This window comes from Pezoporus wallicus, unplaced genomic scaffold (genome assembly GCF_028554395.1).
Source record: "Pezoporus wallicus isolate ANWC-B61680 ecotype Strahan unplaced genomic scaffold, APGP_CSIRO_Pwel_v1 contig_6899, whole genome shotgun sequence".
NCBI lineage: Eukaryota > Metazoa > Chordata > Aves > Psittaciformes > Psittacidae > Pezoporus > Pezoporus wallicus.
Genome location: NW_026638613.1, coordinates 2,584,341 through 2,609,819, shown reverse-complemented (window position 1 = coordinate 2,609,819; position 25,479 = coordinate 2,584,341). Strand labels below are relative to the sequence as shown.

General features: G+C 46.8%; 2 protein-coding genes and 1 long non-coding RNA gene across 10 annotated transcripts in view; 1 reads left to right on the top strand and 2 right to left on the bottom strand.

Annotated features, from left to right (window-relative positions):
- The first annotated feature begins 70 nt into the window (after positions 1 to 70).
- LOC130600333 (uncharacterized) lies at positions 71 to 22,055 on the top strand. The gene is made up of 3 exons (XR_008972434.1): positions 71 to 633; positions 17,916 to 18,117; positions 21,527 to 22,055. It is a non-coding gene; the product is annotated as an uncharacterized LOC130600333 (long non-coding RNA).
- SLC2A2 (solute carrier family 2 member 2) lies at positions 6,356 to 16,992 on the bottom strand. The gene is made up of 11 exons (XM_057411558.1): positions 16,836 to 16,992; positions 16,113 to 16,208; positions 15,320 to 15,588; positions 14,668 to 14,792; positions 13,774 to 13,889; positions 12,472 to 12,634; positions 11,454 to 11,641; positions 10,385 to 10,489; positions 8,489 to 8,590; positions 7,413 to 7,616; positions 6,356 to 7,210 (listed from the first exon to the last, which is right to left on the bottom strand). Exons 1-11 carry the CDS (start codon positions 16,866 to 16,868, stop codon positions 7,019 to 7,021), a joined length of 1,593 nt encoding a protein of 530 aa, XP_057267541.1. The 5' UTR covers positions 16,869 to 16,992; the 3' UTR covers positions 6,356 to 7,018.
- Positions 22,056 to 22,458: 403 nt separating the features above from the next.
- Positions 22,459 to 25,479, bottom strand: part of TNIK (TRAF2 and NCK interacting kinase) — a 161,823-nt gene continuing 158,802 nt past the window's right edge. For all 8 annotated transcript variants that reach the window (XM_057411550.1, XM_057411556.1, XM_057411551.1 and 5 more), the window contains one exon: positions 22,459 to 24,011. In XM_057411550.1, the coding sequence (XP_057267533.1) occupies positions 23,928 to 24,011 (84 nt within the window). In that variant the 3' untranslated portion in view covers positions 22,459 to 23,927. The remainder of the gene's footprint in view (positions 24,012 to 25,479) is intronic.

Below are 25,479 nucleotides of genomic sequence, written 5' to 3'. Positions count from 1 at the left end.
GGGATAAGGCTTCCTCGTGAGTTGTATTTAAGTGTCCACACACAGCGGGTTTGTGTGGCTGTTGTTTCCCCTCTCAGAATAATCAGGAGAGCTTTCTGCAAGTGCATAGCAGTCAGCCGTAGGGGTCTGAAACTGCTCAGAAGCTGTGGTGAAAGCCGGTTTCCATTAATGGATGTGAGACTCGAGTGACTCCATTCCTGACAGTTTATCCGCAGTGCTAACAGCACAGCCATCGTTAGCCTCTGACATCCACTCCGTGCTCTGCCTGAGGAGAGGTCTGTGGTGATGAACGCAGCCACAGAGCCAGACACGGATCCTGAGCAAAACGAGGCCAAACAATAACCAGTTTTATTAAAACCCTCCAAGTCAGATGCTTCAGTACTTCAGCTGTTAAACTGAATTCACCAGAAGACACTCCTGTGAAGCTGCTGGTGAATGGGCCCAGCCCTGAGGGGTGCCATAGAGAGCACCTATCAACTGCAGAGAAACAGAAAAACACCCAAATCCAGGGTGCGTGTGGCAGCACTGTCAGAGCTGGCCTCTGACATCAGCCGCACAGGCTGCAGTGTGCTGTCCTGGGGTGCCTGCTCTGAGATGCCTAACTTCTTGTCTGTGTTGTAATGGGATTGCTACGTAAGTTGCATACATTTTTAAATGGTTCGTCATGGGATCTTTTTATTTAATTCATTTTAACCTGTGTGATCTGTTTGCCTGTGGGCCTGCTCTGGGTTACACAAATGCCACTCTGAATTGAACAGCATGTACCCAAAGAGATAAGTTTGGCTTTCATTTACGTGGGGCCCCTTTATAATGCTCCAGCAGGTCGAGATGGTGGCTCTCTTCCGTTACCAGGGTTTTCAGTGTATGCTTCCCTCACCCAGCCTACTCTAGAGATGATACACTTCACTCTGGGGAACTGCCCGTTTTAATTCCATGTCAGCTGATAATCAGAGACTTTGGCATTAAGTGTTTTTACATGTGCAGTGTGTTTGTTTACCTACAAATAGATGAACTAATTACATTTGGCTGATTTTCCACAACAGATTTACTTTGGATTACTTGAGAGATCTTCTGGAGTAAATCAAGTCTTTTTACTGAAATGCAGCTGTAAATTCTATTTATTTTCAAGACACAAAACATATTCAAGACAGCTTTTATTCAAGATTCAATTAAAAAAAAAAGGAAATCAGCTCCATCAGTTATTGCTTGTAGGCATCGTTCCTTTGTCTGGATCAACATCTATTTTCTAAAGTGTGTTTCTTGACAGTACTAATGTGATTCTCTCACTTCTCTATACAACAGCAGCAGTTTGATTTAATCTCCCCTTAAACACGAGATTTAGGTTAGATAAAAGGAAGAAGCTCTTTACTGTGAGAGTGTTGAGGCATTGGCAGAGGTTGCCCAGAGAAGGTGTGACTGCCTCATCCCTGCCAGTGTACAAGGCCAGGTTGGATGGTGCTTTGAATAACCTGGTCTAGTGGAAGGTGTCCCTGTCCATGGCAGGGGGTTGGAACTGGATGAGCTTTAAGGTCCTTTTCAACCCTAACCATTCCATGATTTTATGATTTCAAAGTGTATTTATTTGTAAATACTGTGATACATCTTGGGGGGGGAGCAACAAGGAGGGCAGCCATGTCCTGCAACACCCAGGGGTGGTGGCCTGGGTGCATGGAGGACAGAGGAGGGTGACAGAGGAGAGCCGTGCTTGCTAGCTGAGAGGGGGTCACTTAGAGCGGCAGTGAGCAGTTTACTCAGTCTTCGTGGTGCCCTCAGCGCTGGGTGTGCACTGGGAAAGTAGAGGGAGGCTCATTCATCAGGATTTGGTTCAGGTCACAAGATTAGAAATAACTGGTCATGAGCAAAGCAGTGTAAACAACCCTGACCTAGCCTGAAAAGTGTCTCCGTTTCAGCTGCTCAGCTGTCTTACCTGGTGTCCCATTGATGTGTCCTGCCTGTTGGGGGTGAGGGTTCACTCTGGCTTCTGGCGCAGCCTCAAGCAGGAGAACATGAGAGAGGCTGGGGACTGATGATCCAGAGGACATCATCATGCTCAGCAGACCCTCTGAGCTCCTACATACAGTCTCTCTATATAGTATGAACTGCATTAAAGAGCCTCTGCAGTGACCTTGCCACAGGCACCCCATACTGCTCCAGGCACTGCTTTAATCCTGCCGCTCACCTTCTGCTTTCTGTGCAGTGCCAGTGACTCATTGTGCATTTGCTTCAGCGTTCAGAAAGGGATTCTGAGGTGCTGGATTGTTCCTACAATTATTAGGTGCTATGTGCCCTGGGACGATCTTTAGAGACTGCCAGAGCACTGCCTCTAGCTGCTTCGTGACCACTCTTACCTTTCTGTGCTCCACACAAGCATCCAGCCAGAGAAACATCGGATGAGGTGTGCACACACAGCCACAGTGCCTGAATTCCCCATGAAATTCACCCTGGGCACACACTGGAGATCAGAGGCAAGCAGTGGCAGTGCAGGGACACCAAGCTAGTGAGAACCACCTGTAACTCCCACTAAGAAGAGGGAAAAGATTTAGTAACTCCAGCTGTTCCCTCCTCCTGGGGCTGCAGCAGTGCTAATACAGGGATGTCCCACCTATGACCTGGAGGCCATGATGCTTTTCATAGCCACAAGAGCCACTCACTCTCATGAACAGAATAAATGGAGGCAAAGCCACAAGGCACTGCCCAAGCTTCAGGTCCGCAGTTATTTCTACAGCCTGTAAAATTTAACAACTGCAGATCTACAGCCAAATTTATTGCCACTCTGCTGGGGAGGAGATTCCTTCCCTCTCAGCACAGCTATATAGGCTGTGCCTCCAGATAAAATTTGCCAGTGTTGCTTCAGGATTTAATGAAACACTTGAGCACAGGCACAGTTACCTTAAATTAAGTCTCATGCTTACAGGTGCTGCTGGATCCAGACCTGATGCCCTGCTTTGTAATTCTTCAGCTCTCAGTGAAAAAAAAAAGGACATCAAGCACCTCAGAAAATGCATTGTACCTCAAACACTGGGTCCCTGCATATGTAGCACTGAGGTTAGCTTCATCCTCATCAGCTGTGTGACTGGGGAGGTGGAGGGGAGTGCTTCCCAGGGATGAAAAACAAGTTGAAGTGAGGCAGAAAATCTGTGATAAATTAGTGTGGAAAGTGTTAATGGGGCCAAATGTCCTCAGTTTATTGGATTAGGAAAGTCAAACTAATTTTAAGATTATGCCTAGAGAGTGGGAAGCTAGATATCATTAGCCATTTCTCTGACACGAAAGAAGAGTCTTAATGGCTGTCATGTCAGCACATTAGGAAAACACTGTCAAACCCCTTGCTGACAAGATGCTTTCTCAAGAGATTATTAATTATATTTCATTATTAGCTAACCACAGTATGAGGATATGTTTCACATGTTAACTAAAAAGCAACGGCCATTTAGCTAATAAGTATGACCTGGTCTTTTAAATTTTCTTAATGATTAGCAACTTGGTAAAACTGTAACACCAAGAGATAAAAATAATGATTCAACAAGCTGTGTTTCAAGAACAAGTTTTAACTGGAACTTGAATGTAGCAAGGACAGATAAAGTGTACAGTCGAAATTACCAGCCTGATGGGACAAGAAAAAAGTAAACGTTGGCAGGTTTCACCGACTTGTATGACCTCTTTTTGCATTGTCATGCATGGTAAAAGTGCACTTATGATAGTTCAGCCCAGCATATCAGCCTTGGTGAGGACAGGGATTGCTGTAGCCTTCAGCAGTGCTGAGCTCTGCACATCGTGTCCCAGGCTGCAGCCTGCCCCACTGCAACCACAAACAGAACTGATTTGAAACATGCTGGGGTGAGCAAAGCATCATCTCCAGGGGAATATACAAATAAATCAAATGATAATAGTTAAATGCATGAAGGTACATTGTCCAGTTGGGGCCCAAGAAGGTTGGAGAGGGTTGCCGGGGGAGGTCCCAGCCTGGAAGGAGACTTGCTTCTCTTCCACACAGCAGCTGCTGTAAGGAAGCACATCCTGAAACTCAGGGACCAGTTTTCCTTAAGGGCCTCTGAACACGCAGGCAGACCTTCTGGGAAGTTCAGGGCTATAGCTATGGGTAATGTTAATGTTGTGGGCTTTGTTAAACTAGTTTATGTGCTGTTCTACAGTAATTGGACCAGGCTTTCTGTTATCATTCACCTAGTAACACACAGGAAAACAAAGACTGGCTGCTCAGAGTGTTGCTAAGTGACCCCTCACTGCTGAGTTACTGACAGTGTCACTGGCTGGTGCCCCTCAGGCATTAGGACAAAGCTCAGCAGAAGTTTAGTGAAGTGGTTTTGGACAGCCTTTCTCATGTTAAAATACCCATGTGAGCACTGTGTGGCTGTAACTCAAGCCGTTCTCTTTGTATGGGCTGGCTGGCTCACAAGGACCTAGCAGGGGACATCTAGGAGTCCAGTGCCAGCACCTTCCCTGCCACCCTGCCTCTGCTGTCCCAGCCTTCCACTCCTGGAGGGAACCAGCCAGGCTCTGCCCACAGAGCAGGATCAAACCTGCCTCAGCCCCATCTCTTCCCAAATGCCTATCATGCCTAGAGAGGCTCCAGCACCAAGTTTTAAGTTGCACCAGTGCCCATGCAAGCAGAGGTGTCATTTATTGTGGTGTTATATAGGTGGACAGTGAAGACAGCTGGGGTTAGATGCTGGCACACCTCCAGTGAGTATTCATCCCAATGCAGAGCCAGCTTCCACCAGCTCCAGAGCTGCCTTCCAACTCCCCAGTCTCACCTCTGGACCATCCATTTCAAAGGCATTTAGCTGAGGGTTTGCACAGCAATTAACACCCATGGAGCAAATATATCCTGCTAGGAAAATGCCTCACATCTGGAGTTGGACATACGTCTGAGATATACAGAGAAGAAAAAAACCCAAACAATTCAAAAGCGCAAGCCAACATGTGTAGATGTTGTTCATTGTTGCAGGTGTAGACAACACTGGCGAAAGCAAGAACCCATCTCTTTTATTTTTTCCCTTCTTTTACATTCAGGCAACTCATTATAATATTTAACTAACTGCAGCAGACATCGTGGAGAGCTTCTGAGCCTGTCATCTCAGCTAGTCTCACTTGGGGAGACCTGTTTGCAGCACACAGACTGACAGTTTGACTCAGAGACTGCACCCCAGCTCTGCTGCTCTCTTCTATGCACCACAGCCTGGGCCCTAGTTCCTACATGCCCTGCATGCCCTGTGTCAGTCCCAGGTTCTCACTGCTATAGCACATGACAGCACTGACCCAGTTCTCCTCTGGTTAAATCCCAGCAGTTACTCCAGAAAAGCCTTTGGTGCAAACTTACTGCCAGGCCAGAGCCAGACAATACCCCAGTGGACCTTGTGGCTACACTGCTAGTTACTTGGAAGGGACCAAAATTTGCTCTGGTACCTTAATACCAAGAGAGTAAGGTCTACAGAGGAAAGAAGTTTGGACACATAGAAAGGAGCATGAACCTTCCCTAAAACCAAATCCGTAGCTGCAGCCTATGATCCAACTTGGCCTGACTATTCTCGGGCTTTTCATTCTGCTTGATCCTCTGTTACTTTATGGCCACTGTTTCACTGGTAGCTGTGATGAGCTCACAGTGACTGAGCAACGCTGGTGTTTGTCTCTAAATAAATAATGGGTTTCTATCCTGATAAAGTTGCTAGAAAGTAACCTGGTATCACAGCAAGGAGCATGCAAATCTTAAAAGTCAAGCAAACAGAGAGCAGGCTTTTACAGTGTTTCATACACATCCTGCCAAAAAGGAAGAAAAATCCTTCTAGCTTGATTTTGCCATATAAAGGTACCTCATACAGAAGCAAGACAATCACAAATAAGGCTATGGAAACAACACAACCTCCTGCTTGCACACTGTCTTGGCTGAAGCAAATACAGTCAGCAAAACCATAAGTGGGTGCAAAGTGGGGGTCAGAGCAGTGGGGCACCTTCCAGTTTATGCTGCAGTACCCATTTCCTCTTTGAGTCATCATTTATTCTTACAATATGGGCAGCCCAAGGCCTTGGCTGAAGCTGGAGCCTGCGGATCTAAGTGTTGTACAAAAGGAAGGGAAGGCAGATTCACAGGGTGGAGAAGGAGGAGCAGCAAGCGGAGGTGGCCTGGAGATGGTCACACCATGGGAGGGGTGGCAGCAGGACATGAGTCTCCTGACCTAGGGGAAAGGAGAGCCCAGGCTGTTGTGTAGTCAGTGATGTGCTGTCTTGTGCCGCAGCAAGGATAAAGGAGGCAAGAAATGATTCCTAGGAGGAAAGAGGAGGTAAATAGCCTGGCTAAAACAAAAGGAAAAAAAAAAAAAAAAAGCACATCAGCCCCAGCCAGAGTTTCTAAGATTTTCCTAAAAAGTCTTGTGACTTGATAAATTCTTATGAGATTGGACAGCATTTCTATAATGCATGGATAGCGAAGCAAGCAAGATGCATCCCAACCAATTCACCTTCTTCCCCTGCACAGGCAGGAGTAAGGAGGAGTTTGCTTAGTCTGTTTTCCATAGCACCTGAGGCAGTCAGTGCTGTCGCTGTGCCACAACCTTCACCAGCTGTTGTTTTCTGAGTGCATCAGATCACTCAGAAGAAGGAAGCAGTAAGCGTGGGACAAAGAGGTGAAAACATGAGGCTGCAGCATCAGCTGAGCCCTCTTTCCTTCATTCCAGCTGAGTGATGACCCTGCTCAATGTAATGCTTTGCCAGCTAATAATATCATTGTCCCAGTGTGTCATGAAGGCACACATGTAACATAATCTTTGTGCCCTTTCCCTGGCTCTTTCTGCAGCCTAGTTGTACCGAGTGTTTCAGAGGAAAATGCCAGGTTGGCACCTGTGGCTTGGAGGTGTGAGCTGCAGCAGCCAGAAGGCATCCAATGGATGGGTCCTCTTGGTCTGCCAGCTCCAAAGTTTCTGTGAAATAAGACTTTTGCCCAGCGTTCTTTCTGCAGCACCTGAAGGAGGTCCATACTCGGTCCTTTCTGGGTGTGTGGCCATGTCTACGCCTCTTCGCTGCGTCGCAGGTCTTCCAACTCAGTCATCGTTTTGGCCATGAGCTTCTTGCGGCGGAACACAGCTGCAATCTCCTCAAAGGACTTTCCTTTCGTCTCTGGTACTTTGAAGTATGCAAATAGAAAGAAGACTAGAAGCAGAGCTGCGAAGATCACAAACACGTATGGTCCACAGAGATCCTGTAGCAGGTGAAGTGAGGAGACATCACCATCAGTACCACAGGGATGGCTTCCCCATCCTACCCTGACTGGCTGAGGTACCCAGCAGGGCTTGGGGGTAGAGATCTAGGAGACATATCCACATCCTGCTGGGCTATTTTGGGAGCCCAGCAGTGGGGTCGTGCTAGTCATTTATTTGTGTGGTTGTAGAGGGATTTCTTACCGCTATGTACTGGAAACACATTCCCACAATGAAGTTACAGGCCCAGTTGCAGAAGCCAGCGACGGCAATGGCAGCGGGGCGCGGGCCTTGGCTGAACAGTTCAGCCACGATAAACCAAGGGATGGGGCCAGGCCCAACTTCAAAGAAGATGACGAAGAGGAAGATCGCGACCATGCTGATGTAGCTCATCCAAGCAAACTGGCTCTGCAAGAGGGTGCACTCAGTGTTAGTTCTAACATGACTTTCATTAATTATCACTAATTGCTTTAATTAGGCTTCTTTTTCAGAAATTTCTTTCTATTCAGACAAGTGGATACTGGACATGCATAATTAAAGCTCTAAACTCTTGTGTTGGGTACTGGCTGGCTGTGTGGTGCCAGCATTGCCTCTTGCAGAGGGATGTTGGAGCTCACAGCTGTCACCTCAGCTGTACCTTCAAGCCCTCCCCTTGCCTGCAGGATGGCTGTAAAGAGGCAAAATGGTGGTGTCTTCAATGACCAGGGTGATCTGTAGAGGAGGCCACCCCTTATTTGGTTTTACATCTTGACAGGTTTGGACTGACTTTGATTGCAGGCTGGCTCCATCCTCTGCCTGTTCTGCCCATATCTCACACCCTGACCACTCTCCTGGATGTAAGAAGGAATAATTTGTCCCTTTTTTAACTAAGACAAGATGCTGGTGTAGCATCCTTGCACCAAGCCAGGGAGATGCAAGTTGAGGGTTTAGGACACACACTGTTTGCACATGTCCTGGTTTTCTTAGCAGGCATGGGATTATGCTTTAGGAATTGTGCAGCTGCTGTGTAAGGAGCTGAGGTTGTCAGCTAGCTCAGGGAGGGGACAGGGAACATAGGTCCTTTCTAACAGAAAGGGGTGTCTCAGGGCCAAAAATGCAGTGTCCTCAGGCACTTCTGTAACCAGAGGTAGCTCTAGCTATGGCCACTTTGAATTGCCCCTTCTTAGGACGAAAGTTTTCTGAACTCCTATGAGATAAAAATGCAAAACATTCACTTTAAAGGGCAGTTTTTCTTCTCTTATTTGCAAATCGTGGATTAAAAAATGGAGAGAAATCCTTACCAGGAGCACAAGTCCAACTGTCATGGCCACAGCACTTAATAGCATGCCCATCAAACCAGCCAGGAACAGGGACCGCCTGCCTGCCTTCTCCACCAAAAAGACCTGTAGAAACAAGTGCAGCAGCTCATACTTAGGAGGTTCAATGAGGTCCTTTAGCAATAAGCAACCTCTTACTACCAACACATTGTATCCTGCTCTTTTAGCTCTCGTGGTAGAGATTTACATGCTGGTTTCCAAGTGTCAGAAACTCTGTGGTGGCTGTTAGGGAGCCAGAGTGAGCTGCCACCCTGCCAAGGGCAAGATGTAACCACATAGACTCAGAACTTAAGCATTTACAAGATCCTTTTTTTCTTTTTTTTGGTCCACTTTGCAGGAAGAATAAACTTCCCAGGTCTGCGTTAGTTTGAAAGCAGGATAATTCGAGTCACATCATGGGCCATTCATCTTGCCTCCACTAGGACAGGGATAGTCCTGTAGCAGCTGGAGTCAGGATTTATTCTTCAGTTTCTCCCAGACTCCTTTTGCTTCCCTAGCAGCCACAGGGTTTAGCTTGCTCATTTTCAACTCCTCTGGTGGAACCCAAATTCTGGCAGCTAAGTCTGTACCAATCACTTCACCCAGTGAGGAGGTACAGGTAACTCCAGAGGGACAGTACATCTGGCCTGCCCTAAGATACCATGTACTAGCCTCTGAGGCTGTCTGCTCCTTCCCCTTTCTTTAAAGAACACCTTTGGCCATCAGCAAAACCTTTCCTGGCAATTACAGCAAGTGATTTATGCTTCCAAGAGACAATCCCTTTTGCCAGAGGCTGTTCATCTTGCTAACTTGTGAAGTTGCAGAGGGCAAGACATTGCGCTTCCTTCTCCCTTGCCAAGGTCCACCCCCACTCTTAGTGTTTCTGCCTTTTGATCGGGGTCTGTCATTAATTTACAAATGTAGGTAATTTTTAAGTGCTCATGGCCAAAAGCAGCAAACAGCTGCAAGTACCACAGCCCTGGGGTGGAGATTAAAGTGCAGGAGATACTCTGAGATAGAGAAAGATCTCTTCCATCTGCCCACTTCCGTGCCTCATTTCACAATAATGTTTTCTCCTCTGTATAGGACCTGTGATGGACTTCCTCTAAAGCAGTTTCACCCCAAGACCTCCTATCTCATACATGCTGGACTAAGATCTCTTAAAGCTGTATATTTCTACCTTGCAGCTAGTCCTGCTTCATGGTGGGTTCCCTAAGTCTCTCTAGTGATGTGAGGGAAATGGGCTTGGCATTTCCTGATCTTATGTTAATGCCCACATTACAAAAATAATTGCCTGCTGATAGGAATTGTGTTAATACTCTCAGGAGAGAGACAAACAAAGGGGAAGGCTGTGAAAACAGAGCCATCCTTTTATTGCTGCAGAACACTGCATAGATACAATGAGGATAGGTGTTAGATTACTTTTATTACTGTGGAATAGCCTTTGGATATCACTCATGCAGGTGCTATGTACATATAGAAAACAATTTGAAAGATAACATGTAAGAGGGAGATTGTGAGCTGCTGGCTTCCCCATCGCAATGCCAATCCCCTGCCTGCTCCCTGAGGGGAATAGCACCTGCAGAGTTTCTGTCTCAAAGGCAACTTCTATTGTGAGGGGAATGCTGAGCTACCAGAGCTTCCCTGAGCATGGTGATGCAGTTTTCACACACTGTGAAAAGCAGTGCTGTTTGATGGCAATGGGCTGTACTTTAAGACTTGATTTTTCAATCAAGGCTTGCCAGGGAATGATTTTCCTGAAAGGTGAGCAGGGTCAGTCCTGCAAGACTGCAAATCCTAGCTCCAGGATAAAATCATATTTCAAAACCACACTGTAGCCTACATGTTTTTGCAGTGTCAGGGGTAAAAATATTTACTTACAGAGATAACAGTGAAGACTGTGTTCACAACTCCAACACCGATGGTTGCATAAACTGGTTGGTCAACTCCAGCTCTCTCGAAAATGTTTGTAGAGTAGTAAAAGATCTATCAAAATAATTAGGATGAAGGATTAGGCAACAGGGCTGGTGGAACTTTTTGTTCTTGTGAGGGAAGTGTCTCACTTGCTTGGCTGAGATGTGAAGTAATTTAATTATGAATAGATTTTTCAACTTTTAATGGGTTGTTATAATAACTAAGCTGAAACTTTCAAAGAAGCCTGAGGGAGTTAAAAATCCTGTTGAAATTCTCCTCCTGAGCTACTGCATTTGCGTATTTAAAACTGTTTCCTTCCGTATAGTTTAATCTTGAAAGCCAGATCACCAGCACTGAGCACTGGAGACAAATACCTTAATATGATCAAGTTTTACATTAATTTTAAATAGCCTCACTACATTGGAATGACTCAAATCTCTCCCTTCTGTCTGAGAATAAGGAGGTGAATAACCTCTGGCAGGAGGTAAACAGGTGGCTGACCCTGTGATTGGTGGATGAAGCTGTGCATGGCCTCAAGGCAGGGCAGGTGGGTTTTGAAAGCGGGTAGAACAGAAGCCTCAACCTTTGTAAAGTTGCCACCAGACTTTCAAAGGTTTGAGAAAGTTTTGAAAAGGAGGCTCCGTGCTCCTAGGTGTAAAATGGTGATTTTTGATGATGCAAACACTAGCTAAAAATAGCTAGGAGATAGTGATTCTGTGGTTCCTGGGGTGAGCAGGTAGTTATTAAAGAGAGCAAACTCTTGAACTCAGGTGAAGGATCACAGGAGAGCTCAGCACGGATGCACCAAGCCAGTTGGTTTTGTGCTGAATGCCCTTGCACTCTTCTCCCCTCCTACCCTGCTGCAGCAAGGCTTGGCAGTGAGATCCACCTTCAGCACTGATGGTGGTGGCCAAGGAGCCTACTGCACTCACAGGAAAGCCTTCTCTTCACCCTGACATGGCTTGGATGGAGCCAGTGCTGTCTTTTTATGCTCAGTGTGGATTTCTTTAAAGACAGACATTTTTGGGAGACTCACTGCATTGATTCCTGAGAACTGCTGAGCTATTTGCACCATCAGCGCCACGATGACAGCCTGCTTGTACTTTGAAGAGGTGAAAAGCTGTCTTATTGAGACTTTCTTTTCACTAGCAGCTTCTTGCTTTTCCTTTTCCATCTCAGCAGTCTCTTTCATCGGGTCACAGTTTCCTCTGAGTCTTCTCAAATCTTAAGAAGAAAAAGATGGACATTTTATTTTCAGTGGTAGATAAGAATTAGAGTAAGGACAAGAATCTCTCTAACCAAAACTCAGGGTAATCCAGCCAGATGAACAGTAGTGTCGTCTTGCCCTGAGGACTCTTATGGCACATCAAGGGCCAGCAGCACATTAGTTCTGAGACACTGCGGTCAAGCCTTGTCCCTCAGCAATGCTTATTAGTCCCATTCAAACATATCTCAATAGGTTTTGGTTCAGAGCTAATCTATAGTTCAGCAGCTCAGAGCATGAGCAAGCAACTCTGCATCCAAGAATGCAGTTATGCTCTGTTTTACCCTGTCCTGGGCTCTCACCTCAGTTTCAGCTGTGTCCTACCACTGACAGCTTTTAATCCTTGTAGACATGGCTGAAAGCAGCTAAGGAGGGCCACACTGGAAGATGCATAAGCAGGTTCAGCTGTGGATTTACTGCGTAGCTGCAAATAGCACCACGGACAGAGAGATCAGCTGTCCGCTAGAAGCTGTCATTTTTACATGTGGTAGAAATCCCTTCAAACTGAATGGGTTTTTTGGGGTGGCATCTGCTCTCTTGCCATCATCCATCTCTCTGATGGAAAGGTGTAACGTGCTAAGGCTCACACCACCCACAGTGATGAAGAAGCAAGCATGCATTAGGCAGTGGCTATTTGCAGGTGTCCGAAATCCCTCCTGCAAATGTGCTGTGTGGGACACAGCAGCTATAACTAGTTACATGTGTGAGCCCTCAGCTGTGCTTTTCCTTCTATGTTTAATGCTATATACAGTATAAAAACAACTTTAGACAAGCCCAGAATGTGTCTTACTTCTTTTAGCTTCCTCCACCTTCCCCAGTTTGATGTAAAGGTAACGGGGACTCTCAGGGCACAGTAAGAGCAAGAAGAACTGCAGGAGAGCAGCCACACCAGACAGACTGAGGAGCAGGGGCCACAGCTCATCGTTGCCCAGGAGAAAGTCTAGTCCAAGGACCTGGAATGATTGAGGCATGTTTGAATAGCTTATTTTGCACCCTAGAAAATGAAAGTGATTGACCACTATGGCATTTGGAAGTGACAACCTGGAAGAAGACTACAAGCAAATGCAATTCTCAGTCCTAACAGTTTGATTTCTTTCGTTACAATACACACTTACAAGGAGGGAATGAACAGATGGCATAAAATGTCATGAGCGAGACTTTGGCTTACAGGTGCCGTGGGACACCCTGCAGTGACTCAGTCCTCCTTGGGACATGCCACCAGCAGGAGACCTGTGGCTGGACTGAACCACTGTGTAAACAGCTCAGCAAATACAAGCATGCTGGTGAAATGTTTTCTCCTCAGACCTTGCTATCTTGGGGGTTTTAGGGTATGAGGTTTTATGGGCATATGTGTCCTAAGCAACTCCACAAAGGGGCAGGGCATGGGTAGAGGTCCATGCAGCATGGGGTACCCCAGATACCTGGGTGGTGACCAGCACACTCTGAGCATTGGGGCTGAAACTGACTTGAGCTTTGCTTTAGTGTGTGATTATTGACCATTGAAAAAGGTGATCCAGGTAGTTTGTGTGCCCTTGTAACTTTTTTCCTTCTGTAATTTGAAAAGCATTGTATTCCCCAGGTAGTGGAGCTGCGGGACCTACCTTGTGATTTTTTTTTTAACACATGGTCTGTCCATGGTCTTTGGCTAAATCACATTAGATGAACTTTGAGGTTAAGTTTTTCTGGATGTGTTGGTTTGTGGTACATTTATGTGCCCATCTGTCACATAGCTGGGACTCCTGCCATGGTGGACAATGCTGAGGGGAACATTAGGCTCCCTAATTCTCTGATGAAGTAATTTTTGATTACCTGAATATTAGAGATCTTGGTTCAGGATCCAGCCTGACCCTGATGAGATTCTTACAAAAACTTCCTAGAGGAAGGGAGAAACTGTTTGCAGAAGTACTTTTTATTTCATGAGAAGTTATATTTGTTAAGGCAGCTCTCACTCAAGGTAGGAGTTTAACCTCACAGATTGCTTTGCACTGTTTTCCAGTTTGGGGTGGATTGGTGAGTGACATCCCTGTGTATCACTGGGGTATCCCTAATCTCTTAAAATACCATCTCTGGACTTGTGCACTTTCCTGCTTACCTGGCTGATGAGGATACCCGTGACGATAGCAAGCTGGTGCAGCGTCCCCAGCGCTCCTCGGAGGGCCGTGGGAGAGACCTCGCTGACGTACATGGGCACAAGTCCAGAGGAGAGCCCTGCACCAAGCACACGCAGGTATCACCTCTTCTAGACTGCAAGTCAGCAACCAGCAGAAACTGCTTCCCAAGCAGGAAGGGAAGATGGAGCCTGTGTGCTGCCTCCCACATCCCACCAAGCCCCCTGTGCCTGGATGGGAACCACCTGCCTCTTGCAAAGGTGCTTGGATATCCCTGGATTCAGAGCCCCAAGCCGAGAAGCCTTTACACTTGAACATACACATATGAGCATGGAGCAGAGATCATCCACTGGGCAGTTATCACAGAGCAAAGAGCTTTCTGAAAACTTGCCTTGAAACTTCAGAGTATTGTATTTGCATATTAGTAACAGTAATGATAAGCTGATGTTTCTAAGCTAATTCTGATGTAATTCCATGTTATTTGCCTACTATCTTATCCTCTGTATGTACAGTGCTCCTGTACTATCTGCTAGATAGTACTGTTGTCTAGGGAACCCATTAAACAGCATGGTTAATATCGTACTGTTACAACAGCCACCAGCAAGACCAAGGTATACAGAGGAGGGACTTGCTGCTTTCTGGGATGTAAAATAAACCAATTTCATGATAAAGCCAACTCAGATACTTCTGGGAAAGATCCTGGATTGAGAAGTAAGGACATAGGAAAAAGAGGGAAACTCCTTTGTGAAAACGCTGTGAAACCCTTTCTGAATAAAGAAAAAAGATTAAAAGATATAGGAAACTCTTAACTGCAGCCTGGGAGCACCCAGCACCCTACCAGGGGGCTGGTCTGCAGTACTTGACCTTCCTGGACTTACCGCAGTACAGCCCTGTGACAGCTCTCCCGGTGATGATGAGTAAGTGAGACGGCCCAAATTTCGCCAGCCCCATGAGGAGGTTCCCAGCAATGGAGAGGACATTCACCACCAGCATGGCTTTCACCCTGCAAGGCAGCACCAGCACAGCTCCTTCTGGCACCTCTCAGCCAAATCAGGCATCATGGCATACAATCAGAGCTATGAAGTGGCTTAATCAGCACAACATGGTTAAAAATAATGGTTGTAGGCCTGAAAAATACCAGGCAGAGGTGCAGTCAAAGTAGCTAAAAGTATATTATACATCCTGTGCCAACACCAGTCAGAGGCTTTCCTCTCCCTTTTGCCATGGAATAAAAGGGAGGAAGAATTGGGAAGTTAATCAAGGCTGCTCAGCAGCTGCTTGTCTGAATTGCTAAAGGTTGCAACCAAATGTTTGATTTATAAGTGAGGATTTCTGTAAACCAGACCTCTGTGATGGCTGGAGCAGTATTTTAGAGGTTTGGGTTTTGGTGTGTGTGTGTTTATAATTAAATTGGGGAAAGAACATAAATGGTATTTCTATGGGGATGAGGAAGAAATGTTTCTAGGGGAAAAGTCAAACAAAAAGGATTTGGCTGAGGCAGAGGAGTCACAGCACACAATGTGCTCTCACCTCCCCAGCCGGTCACCGATCCACCCCACGGTGAACGAGGAGATCATACCGCCAATGGCAAACATGGAGACGGAGAGGGACCAGTACATGGTGAGGATGTGTGAGGAGGTGGTGAGGTCCTCGCTGGTGTCAGCCACGGGTGTGATTGTGCCCGTGGTGCCAGCCCAGGGCTGTGTGCTAGGGACAATGCCATCCTCCGCAGAGGCATTGGCAGCATGTCTTTCGAGGGGAGCAATGCCCAGCACACGGCTGTAGTGGGCTTCTATCACCTGTGGTGGGCAAAGAAGAAAACGCCATCAGCTCAAATCTGTAACCACCCCAGCCCCTGTTTTGTTTATTTTGCTGCCCTAGAAAAAGCTTTTCATAACAGGCTCTGGAGGGTTGAAATCTTGGGGTCCCCCACAGCTCCCCATCACTCAGACCCCCAGTGGGGAGCGACCACAACGGCAGAAATGGAGTATCCCCCTCCTCCCACACCACTCCCCGGGGACGGGGAGTGTCCGGATTCAGCACCTGTGGAGAGGTGCAGTCCCTTGGTCTGGGCACAGAGACCGCGTTGCAGTGCGGATAGCAGCCTGACAGGCAGAGCCCTGCTCCTTTTGCTGAGGGGTGGCAGCAGGGGTCCTCACTGTTTTCCCGTCCGTTGCCTTATCACGGGGGCTTTGTACTGCGGGAGATAGTGCCTGGGGAAGGGACAGAGCTCTCCCTGAGGGCTTCTACACATGACAGACCAGCCCTGGCTGCCCTGAAGCCCTCATCCCTTGCCTATGCACAGCTTAGGGGCTCATCTTACCTTCTGGGGGGCGTTAATGACACCCAGGCTGTAGCCGTACTGGAAGAAGCCCAACACCGCGGTGAAGACAGAGAGAACTAGTGTTCCTGTGAGGTGCTGGGGAAGGGAGCAGAGAACAGCCTCATCCCACTGTCCCAGCCCTGCCCAAACTTGGGGGGGCTGCCCCCGTTCTGTCCCGAGGGATGCTGCTGCCCAGCTGGCTGGGACAGCGGCATCCAGGCACTTTGGCTGGCTCCAAAGGAGAAGGGAAAGTCCCTGGAAGTGGGCAGTATCAGGTCGCTAGGACAGAGCAGAGTTGCCCCAGAAAGAGCAATTTGTGCCGAGGCGGTGTCTGCTGTGCTGCCAGTGTTCACGCCAGTGCTCACAGTGAGCAGGAGCTCTGCCCAGTACAGCAGCACAGGAGCAACAGGAATGTGCCCTGCCCCGTCTCCAGAACCACCCCTGAAGCAGATCAGTGAGTGAAAAATGACCAAAAATGGTGGTTTTCGGCAGTGCTGTGCCAAGTATTATTTCCTTCCATCACAGAGACAACAGAGCTCTTAAAAACAAATAATAACCCCTTGACCCCTCTACCCCTGTGCTCAGTATACAGACATCAAAGAGCAATTAATTAGGGGAGGGGATTTTGTAATTGGTTTTGATCTTGGCAAGCACTGAATACCATTGCTCAGTGCTGGGTCCTGAAGAAATTCTAGCACGAAAATATCACCAAGTCCTGGTTACCTTCTCTGCTTGGAGTTTGCTTTTCTCGTCCATCCCGCAGCTCCTCTGCTGTCCTCCTGAGAGTGGTCACTGGCCTGGGCTGCCAAGCAATGTGAGAGCTTGGGCAGGGAAGGAGGGACAGCAGGACTGGGATGAAGGCAGTAGAAGTGGCTGGTGCTCTGTGAGATGGGACTATATAAGCTCTGGAGTTAATGAGAAACCCAAGCCTTCCATGCGTTATTTGGCTACTGGTTGACTCAGAGCAGCAGCTACCAATCCCAGTTTTGGGGACAAATGGAACAATGGGAGACCTGCGAAGAGTGATAGAGTGGACCTGGGAAATTCAGATGATCCAGCTGAAAGGTTGGTTTGGAGCTGCCCTTCAGCTGACTTGGGAACTTATTTTGAGGTGTTCAACACTTTTCATGGCTTCTGTGCCTGATCTATATGCTACGTTACAAACCTCTTGCTGAATTAACAAGAAGAAACCTTTCCAGCATATGTAGCAAAGAAGCTAGAAAATGACTAAGATCATTTTATTTAGATAGCACTTAGCACTGTTTTAAAATATGTTTGTGTGTGTATGTAACATACACAGCCAAACATACATAAACACAGATGTATACAGGTCTCTCCATACCTGCATACACACAGCCCCTTCAACACAGAGCTGTAATGCATCCTGAGCATTGAGAAGAGACAGTTCTATGTGGATTTAGAGATATCACATAGCAAAGTTATCCAGAATATTACAATAGCATTTCATGGTTTTGTTAAAAAGCCCTAAAAGATACAAGTGCTAAGCCTTTCAGCACCACCAGCCAAATGCTGCGCTGTGAAATACTGCTGATGCTAGCAAATACTACTGATGCTGCCAAACATCGCAGCCCTTTGGCTTGCGTTACTCGGTAGTCATGAACTTTGCACATCTGCAAAAGCTGGTCTGAGCTGGTCTCACTCTGGCTCAGGCTTTGCTGTCCTTGATGTCATAGATGAGAAGAGCTGCAGGAGGAGGGGGCATGGTGACATCCGTAGGAGACATGCCAAAGTCTGAATCATGCGAGAAGGTGATTAATGCTGATTAATGCCATTGCCTTCCAGATAAACTCCTGATGGGTCTGGCTGCCAAGCTACACAAGCTACAGACTCATTGGATGATGCTGTCAGTCAGCCAGACTTCACATGGGCACAAATTGTACTTTCTACAGAGGAAGCGGAAGAGAAAAAAAACAAAAAGAAGATGAGCGCAAGACCACTAATCTTTGCACTGGTCTCTGCCAGTTAAAGTTTTACATTACTGGAGGTAAGTTCATTGCATTAATGGAGGCATCAATTCCAGGCGCAGCACCTGCATTCCAGCTGAGGTTTTTGAAGTCTTCCTCACTATTTGTCCTTCCAGCTGAGATCTTTGCCCATTGTGTTTGTTTGCTTGCTGTGTCTGGATACCCAGGCATTTACAAGCACAGTTTCTTTGCACTGTGGTTAAATGCCTCCATGCTGGGGGCTGGCAGGATTAGACAATTAACAGGCTCCTCAAGTTTGAACTGGGAAACAAGAAAGGGTCCTGATTTGATATCCCAGACTGAAAGTCTTGGGTATTGTGAAACTCCTGGCCAGAACTGATGTCCCCCTCTGAGATCCCCATCCTGTCAAGGGTTCCTGGCCAAGGGAGAATGATGCTTTACCCCCTACTCTTCCCGTCCTACTGAAGGCAGTTTGAGGGGTTAAAGGCCATCAACATATGGATGGGAGAAAGCTGGGGGGGGGGGGGGCAATGTCCGTGGCTTGTAGTTTCTCATGTCCTCTCTGCTGCTGCTTACAGAGCACAACCCTTAATTTGGCTTCCTGGGGAGGGGGTGCAGCTGAGGCAGCAGTGGGGAGGCATGGCTGACCATCACTCACCTCCCCAGGAGTGGCCTGGTGACTTCAATGGGGCAGGAAGCCCCATGGCCTCCCTTGGCCAGGGTGGCAAGAGCATGTGTGCTCCATGTGGCTGCAGGGGACCCTCAGCACCGAATTTACAGCAGTCCAGACACACTTAGGTGCTGGTGGGAGCTGCCTGAGTCCCAGCTGCAGCAGCCCTGCAAGGGCTCAGCAGGCTGTGCCAGCTGAGCTGCTTAGCTTGTCACCAGAATCCTGTCAGTGCTGGGAAAAAATGATATACAAACCAGCAGGAGGCCTTGGAGTGATGGAAAGGAAAAAGGAAAAAGAAAATAGAAATTAAAAAAAAGGTAAAAAGGAAAAAAGGAGAAAAATGAAAAAAGAAAAAAAGGGAAAGAAGCGAAAAGAGAAAAAAAAGGAAATAAAGGAAAAAATGGGAAAAAGTAAAAAATTAAAAAAGGAAAAAAGGAAGAAAAAGAAAAAAGGGGAAAAAGAAAACGAAAAAATAAAAAAGGGAAAAAAAGGAAGAAAATGAAAAAGAAAAAATAAAAATGGGAAAAAGGAAGAAAAGGGAAAAGGAAAAAAGAAAAGAAGGGAAAAAAAGATAAAAAGAAGAAGAGTGTTTGAAGGTGTTAGGAGCATTTGGTCAGCTCAGACACTGCCTTGCACAAGAGACTATTCCCTTGTACACACGGGACTTTCCTCGCCAGGGCAAATGGAGCAGCCCAGCTGGATAGATTGATCACACAGTTATTCTGGTAATGTGGCGTGATGCAGAGGTGAAACATGCCACTGGCAAACATGGGTCTCTATGCAAGTGGCTGAGCACACAGAGACAGGCTGAGAGAGATGGGGTTGCTCAGCCTGGAGAAGGCTCTGGGGATAAAGCAGCTTCCAGTGCCTAAAGGGGCTACAAGAAAGCTGGAGAGTTTTTTTTTTACAAGGGACAGGACAAGGAGGAAGGGCTTTAAAACTGACAGAGAGGAGATTTAGGTTAGATATAAGGAAGAAGTTCTTCCCTGTGAGGGTGATGAGGCCCTGACAGAGGTTGCCCATAGAAGTTGTGGCTGCCCTGTCCCTGGCAGTGTTCAAGGCCAGGTTGGATGTGGCTTGGAGCAACCTGCTCTAGTGGAACATGGAACTGGATGAGATTTAAGGTCCCTTCCAACCCAAACCATTCTGTGATTCTGTGATGATGAAATGCCATGCTTATTGCATACTATATGTTGTGTCTGCTATAATTGGTGGTGTTGCTAAATCTAATGCTATGTGATAAAAGCAACATGTTAAAATGTTATAGTTGGGCTTTGCTTCTGAACAACAGAACATGCTGTCACATCAGTGGAAGGAATTTGAAGATTCCAGAAGCACAGTGAGGCTTTCTCAGTGGCCAATGTAATTTGCACACCCCTTTTACTGCCTCTGGGTCAGTAAAGAGGAAAAGGAAAAAAGAAAACAAACAGAAACCAAAACTAAAAGGAAAAGCCAGACCATAAGGCTGTGGCCTTGCAAGAGCAAGCTCGTGGCACATCAGAGGCTGGCATGAAAAGAACACGATAGATGTTTTCCTCTCTATGTGCATAGTAGCCAGAGCAGGCAGCAGTGCTGGGGCCACCTGCAGGGCTTCAGGCTGACAAAACACATTCAAGAGCGAGAATTTTGTGCATTTACAGCACTGTTGTAAAGATACCGGTGTGTCGGCCTTGTACCCTTCTGGCAAAAGCTAGTGGCTCTAAACCAGGGGTTTAATGGGCCCCCTCCCATCCCCAGCTCTGGGTGGTGCAGCATCTCCCAGAAAGGAAAAATTGGGAAGCAAACCCAGCAAACCTCTTCTGCAGTAGGTGGTGACAGCCAGGACAGGATGTGGCAGCTCTGCACATGTACACAGGGCAGTAAACAGATGTCACAGGGAAGCAGTGTTTGTGATGCCTTGAACTACATCCTTATTGCTAAGAATATCTCTGCTGGGTCTCCTTAGAAGAGCTGTGTCTCAGGCAGGTGGCTTATCATCCTGGGCCCTGGCATGGTATGGTCTGGACACGCAGCACACACGTTCAGGAACAGCAGGTCAGCCCCCACTGCTGCTCATGGCCAGCATAAACGATGATCATGTTAGCCCCAATTACACAGCAGCAACGTGTGAATTGCTGCATGAGCAGCAACAGACCTGCGTGGGCTCATGTTGAGACAAGGAATTGTAGCACAACAGCTTCAACCATTTCCAGCAACCAGCCCAACTCTGGGGCCAGGGCCAGTCACCTTTCTGCCCCAAAATACACAGTATGATCATCCCCCAAACCATCTCACAACAAGAGAAATGCCATTCGATAATCACTGGGACAAGTTGGCAAATCCCAGGAGTAGCTGCTACAGCCTTACCTCTGCGCATCCTTTACTTTGGGAATGGTACCCAGCATCTCCCCAGTGTCTGCAGTGTGCTGGAGGTAACCAGCAACCGCGCACAGCCCCGCACCAGCTCTCAGGGCTTTTCTTTCATTTACCACAGAGGGTATGACTCACCCCTGCAGTTCATGCAGTACTTGACAGCAACTCTGTAAATAACTGAATCTGCAACAGGCTCAAGTGACTCCTGCATGCACAGAAGTCTCTTTTTCCTCCTGCAGTGCTGCTCCACTAAACAAGTAAGTTTCCTTTCCCAGTTGAAAACTCCCAGAAGCAGGGTTTTACAAGGAGCCCAATGTTTTATTTCTTTAAACACTAAGCCTAAGTAGTTTCTGATAGCACTGATCACCCACAAGCATATTTTACTTACAACAAAAGACAAACAAATTAAAGCACATCTTTGTAATAGTCCTGGGTTGAATTTGTAGAAGAACACAAGTTTCCAGGTGGTGATGGTTCATCGAGACATCCCTTGGCCACTGCTCGCTGCCAGGCAGCATCACTGGGGACATACTTGTACACCCGCACTCATCCTGCCCAAAACCACTGCTTTACCAAGACCTCCAGGCAAAGGGAATTGTTACTCGGAGCCTTGAAAAGCCATTAGACCTCCATCACCTGCTGAACACCCCAGGTTTTATTTACCAAAACAGAAAAGGCATGGCTGAATGTTTAAGTTTTGTGTTTTGTTGTGGTTGGCACCAGAAATGTGTTTGCTCTGTGATACGCTCAGATACACACTCCACAGACAAGCCTCCTTTAATACTAGTTTTTGTTATTTTTGTTTCAAGTGATGCTAAGATTTTAAAAAATCACAAACTACCTTATGTGTAAACACAACGATCCCCTTCTGTTTGTCATTGTACCCAAAACTCTACGATAAAAGAATCACCTTCCAAAGCTGTGTATTTGTCACTTCAAGAGGGACAAAACACCCAAAACCAGTCACCAGTTTGCAACATAATTTTATATGCTTTTATATGCTAACCACAGTAGAAACATAAAGAGCTGTTGGCAATCAGTGTCTGTGATGGGGCTCGGATGGGGTCTTAAGTGGTTTGAGTGTTGTGGTCTCATGGCCGTCCCTGTGCTTTGCTGGGCACTTATCTGGGCACTAGGCAGGTTGCGCTTGGCACAGTGGGAGGTTGCTTGGTGGGTGAAGAAGGCACCCAAAGGTCCTTCCTGCCTGTGCTCCTCTGAACACTGCATCCCACCGTAAGTCCCATTGCAGCGATCCCTGCCGGCACCAAACTGTGATGCCCTGCCCATGGGATGCTTTGGGCGAGGGTGGCCCATCCCATACCCGCCACCCCACATCATCTCTTACCCTTGATAAAGATTCGAGTGTGACCAAGTCCTGTTGATTTAATCATTTTTTAATAAAGCCATCGTTACTGAGTACACCAAGATTGCCAGTTAAGCTCTCTATATGTCGCTGGAGGTAACAGCGCTGTGATCGACAGCGGAACGGAAAAAAAGATAAAAGAAACCAAACCAAAAAACAAACCCCAACCGAAACGAGGTAGGTTAAAACCAGCAACACAGACCTTGTTATGCGACACCCCAACACCACAGGCGGCCATGCTTGCAGCTACTGAGAAAGAAAACCCCAGATACGCACCGAAAATGGAAATCAACTGAGCAGAGTTTATAAGGACACGATTCAACCTGAACTAAACACACACACACACACGGTTCGGCACAGATGTTGTCTTTCACTGTATGTTGGGTAATTCCTAGGGAGCGGAGGGGGTGGAAAACGAGTAGATTCAGACCCTCGTCCGAAGAAACCACACATATATATATATTTTTAAGCTCTTTACAAGCCCAATCCAGCAACACGGGGGACAGGCAGCTCGTGGTGTGGTCCCCATCCCCACACTGGCTGCCTCTGCACACCAGCACCCGGCTCTGGGATCAGGAGGGGACAAGCGCCCACAGCTCTCACCAGCTGTGGCATCAGGGTCCAGCGCCCGCAGCAACCTGGGAGCTGTCTGTGGCTGCAAATCCCAACTGGGGGGCAAGCGTGGGGCTCCTCCAACCGCTCCACTTGTCCTCTCCTCTGATCCCCCCATCCTGGCACCTGCGGCTGAGCCCCAGGGCAGATGGGCACCGCTGGAGCAACAACAAATGGCACCTCTGTCCCTATCAAGACACACCATTATGTGAATATCCATATAGAAATATGGATTGACAAACTTGACAAAAATGGTAGCTGATTTTTATTAGTCTAAGGCTAGTAGTTTAGCCATTTAAAATCCATTTCCCAAAACAGGGGAAAAAAACCTATTATTTTTTCTTGTCTTTAAAAATCCATTAAGCCGTTGCTGCCAAAAGCAACATGTAAATGTTGGTGAAGGCAAAAGATTTCTAAAATTACCCAGCTATATGGTTATGGCCTTCATCACAAAGATAAAAGGTACATTTATTGTGCTGTCTCTCACCAGATTTAATTGGTAACTTTACAACATACTATATATTTGATGCTAGCAGGCAGACAGAATTAAAAACAGACTTTTGGACACTGTTTCTTTCCCCGTTCTTACAAAGTAGGGGATAAAGAAAAAGTAAAATAAAAAAAATTGAAATAAAATAAGGGAGAACTCATAACCCACTATAACACAGCGTAATCAGGAGACCTTGGGGGGTCCAAGCGCGAAAGTCCATCCCTGCCAGCAGCCCTTGCCCCAGGGCTGATGGCGCTGGGCGAGCGTGGGGAGCGATGTTCCTTGGCGCCCTCCGCATCTGCCTCTACAGTGTTAGTCCACGTGTTTAATGTCCTTTAAATTAGAAATAATGCCATGGCGGTGACTGCCAAGTGCTCCTCTGTTACCAGTTCATCATGGAGTTTCTGTTGAGGGTCATGAAAAACACTTGGCTGCTTCCTCCAGATCGCACTGATGCAAAAAATACCTGTTTGGAAGCACAAAAACCCCCTTATTAGTGGTTTTTATCTGTTAATTGTCTTGATGAGCAAAGAAAGCAGGAGCTGCCCCACACCCTGTGGTGTCCTCTGCCTAAACTTCCCTCCCTGCTCTCCAGCTGACAGCGAAAATTGTATGTGGACCCACTGCCAGGTTCTTGTTTCTCCACAGAGCTCAGGAACTGGAGCTAACCCATGCCAGACTCAGATCAAATCAAACCACTTATTAGTAAACACAGTAATAAAAACACTGAGTTTATCACATTTTACACAGCACCATTTATTATGCAATATTAAGAAGGCTGCTGTTAGTGGTTTGTAGCTTGCTAAATATTAACCATTTGGGTAAACATCTGCATCGGTGTGAAATGGTTTTCTTCAGAAAAGTCAGTCCTGGTATTTCAGCTGTTCCTGAAAGTAAAGCTTGGGAAAACTACTTTCCTTCAATACGCTCAAACCACAGACTAGACTCTGTATGAAGAATACAGGTTTTGGTGCTTCTGTTAGGATTCACCTAACATTTGACCCTAATGGAAGACTTAAAAAATAAAAGTTATAACTTGCAAATATTGCAAGGGACTATCTGAAGCCTCTGTCCTTTTTAAAACCAAAAATTACTCAATCTTCGCATGACTTTCATAGTATCACAGAGTGGTTTGGGTTGGAGGAGACCTTAAAGCTCATCCAGTTCCAACCCCCTGCCATGGGCAGGGACACCTTCCACTACACCAGGTTGCTCAAAGCCCTGTCAAACCTGGCCTTGAACACTGCCAGGGATGGGGCAGCCACAGCTTCTCTGGGCAGCCTGTGCCGGTGTCTCACCACCCTCACAGGGAAGTACGACTTCCTAGTATCTTGTCTACATCTCCCCTCTGTCAGTTTAAAGCCATCCCCCCTTGTACTGTCATTACAGGCCCTTGTAAAAAGTCCCTCTCCAGATTTCTTGTAGGCCCCCTGGTTTTAGTAATTCAGACCCACCAGCGATCAGCTGGTCCCAGTATTTTAGAAAGATTGAGGTGGGCTTTTTTCCTCAGTTTTCTTAGAAAAAGGACCAAAAAAAAAAATCAACAGGAGCAAACGAGAAAAATAACTCTTCCAAAAAAACCCAGCAGTATAAAGCCTGCAGAGCCAAGTACTCCAAAATCAGGAAAAAAGCAAATTAGGGATATTTCGGCAACTAAAATTCATCTTCTTGAGGCAGCTTCCTGTGGTAAACTCAATTGCAAAGTTAGGATCTATTTTTCCTGCAGAGCTCCAGTCTAACTCCATGCAAGGGGTAGGGCAATGTTCAACTAATGAGCAATGAGTGCAATAACTCAACGTGGCCTCAAACCTTCTTTATTGCACAATATTAAACCCTGCTCTGGGGACAGAGCAATCACCTTCCTCGCATGTTTTGTGACTGTGCTCATTACAAAGGAAGTCTGCTGCATGGTCCTATTTCATCTTGGTGAAACC

Bases quoted from the DNA above. Each gene is read 5' to 3' on its own strand.
- SLC2A2 (XM_057411558.1), bottom strand. From the start codon at position 16,868: ATGGACGAGAAAAGCAAACTCCAAGCAGAGAAG. The intron at 15,589-16,112 runs GTAAGATGAGCC...TGCCCACCACAG, and splicing joins TCATTAACGCCCCCCAGAAG to GTGATAGAAGCCCACTACAG. The intron at 11,642-12,471 runs GTAAGACACATT...TTTCTTCTTAAG, and splicing joins GGTGGAGGAAGCTAAAAGAA to ATTTGAGAAGACTCAGAGGA.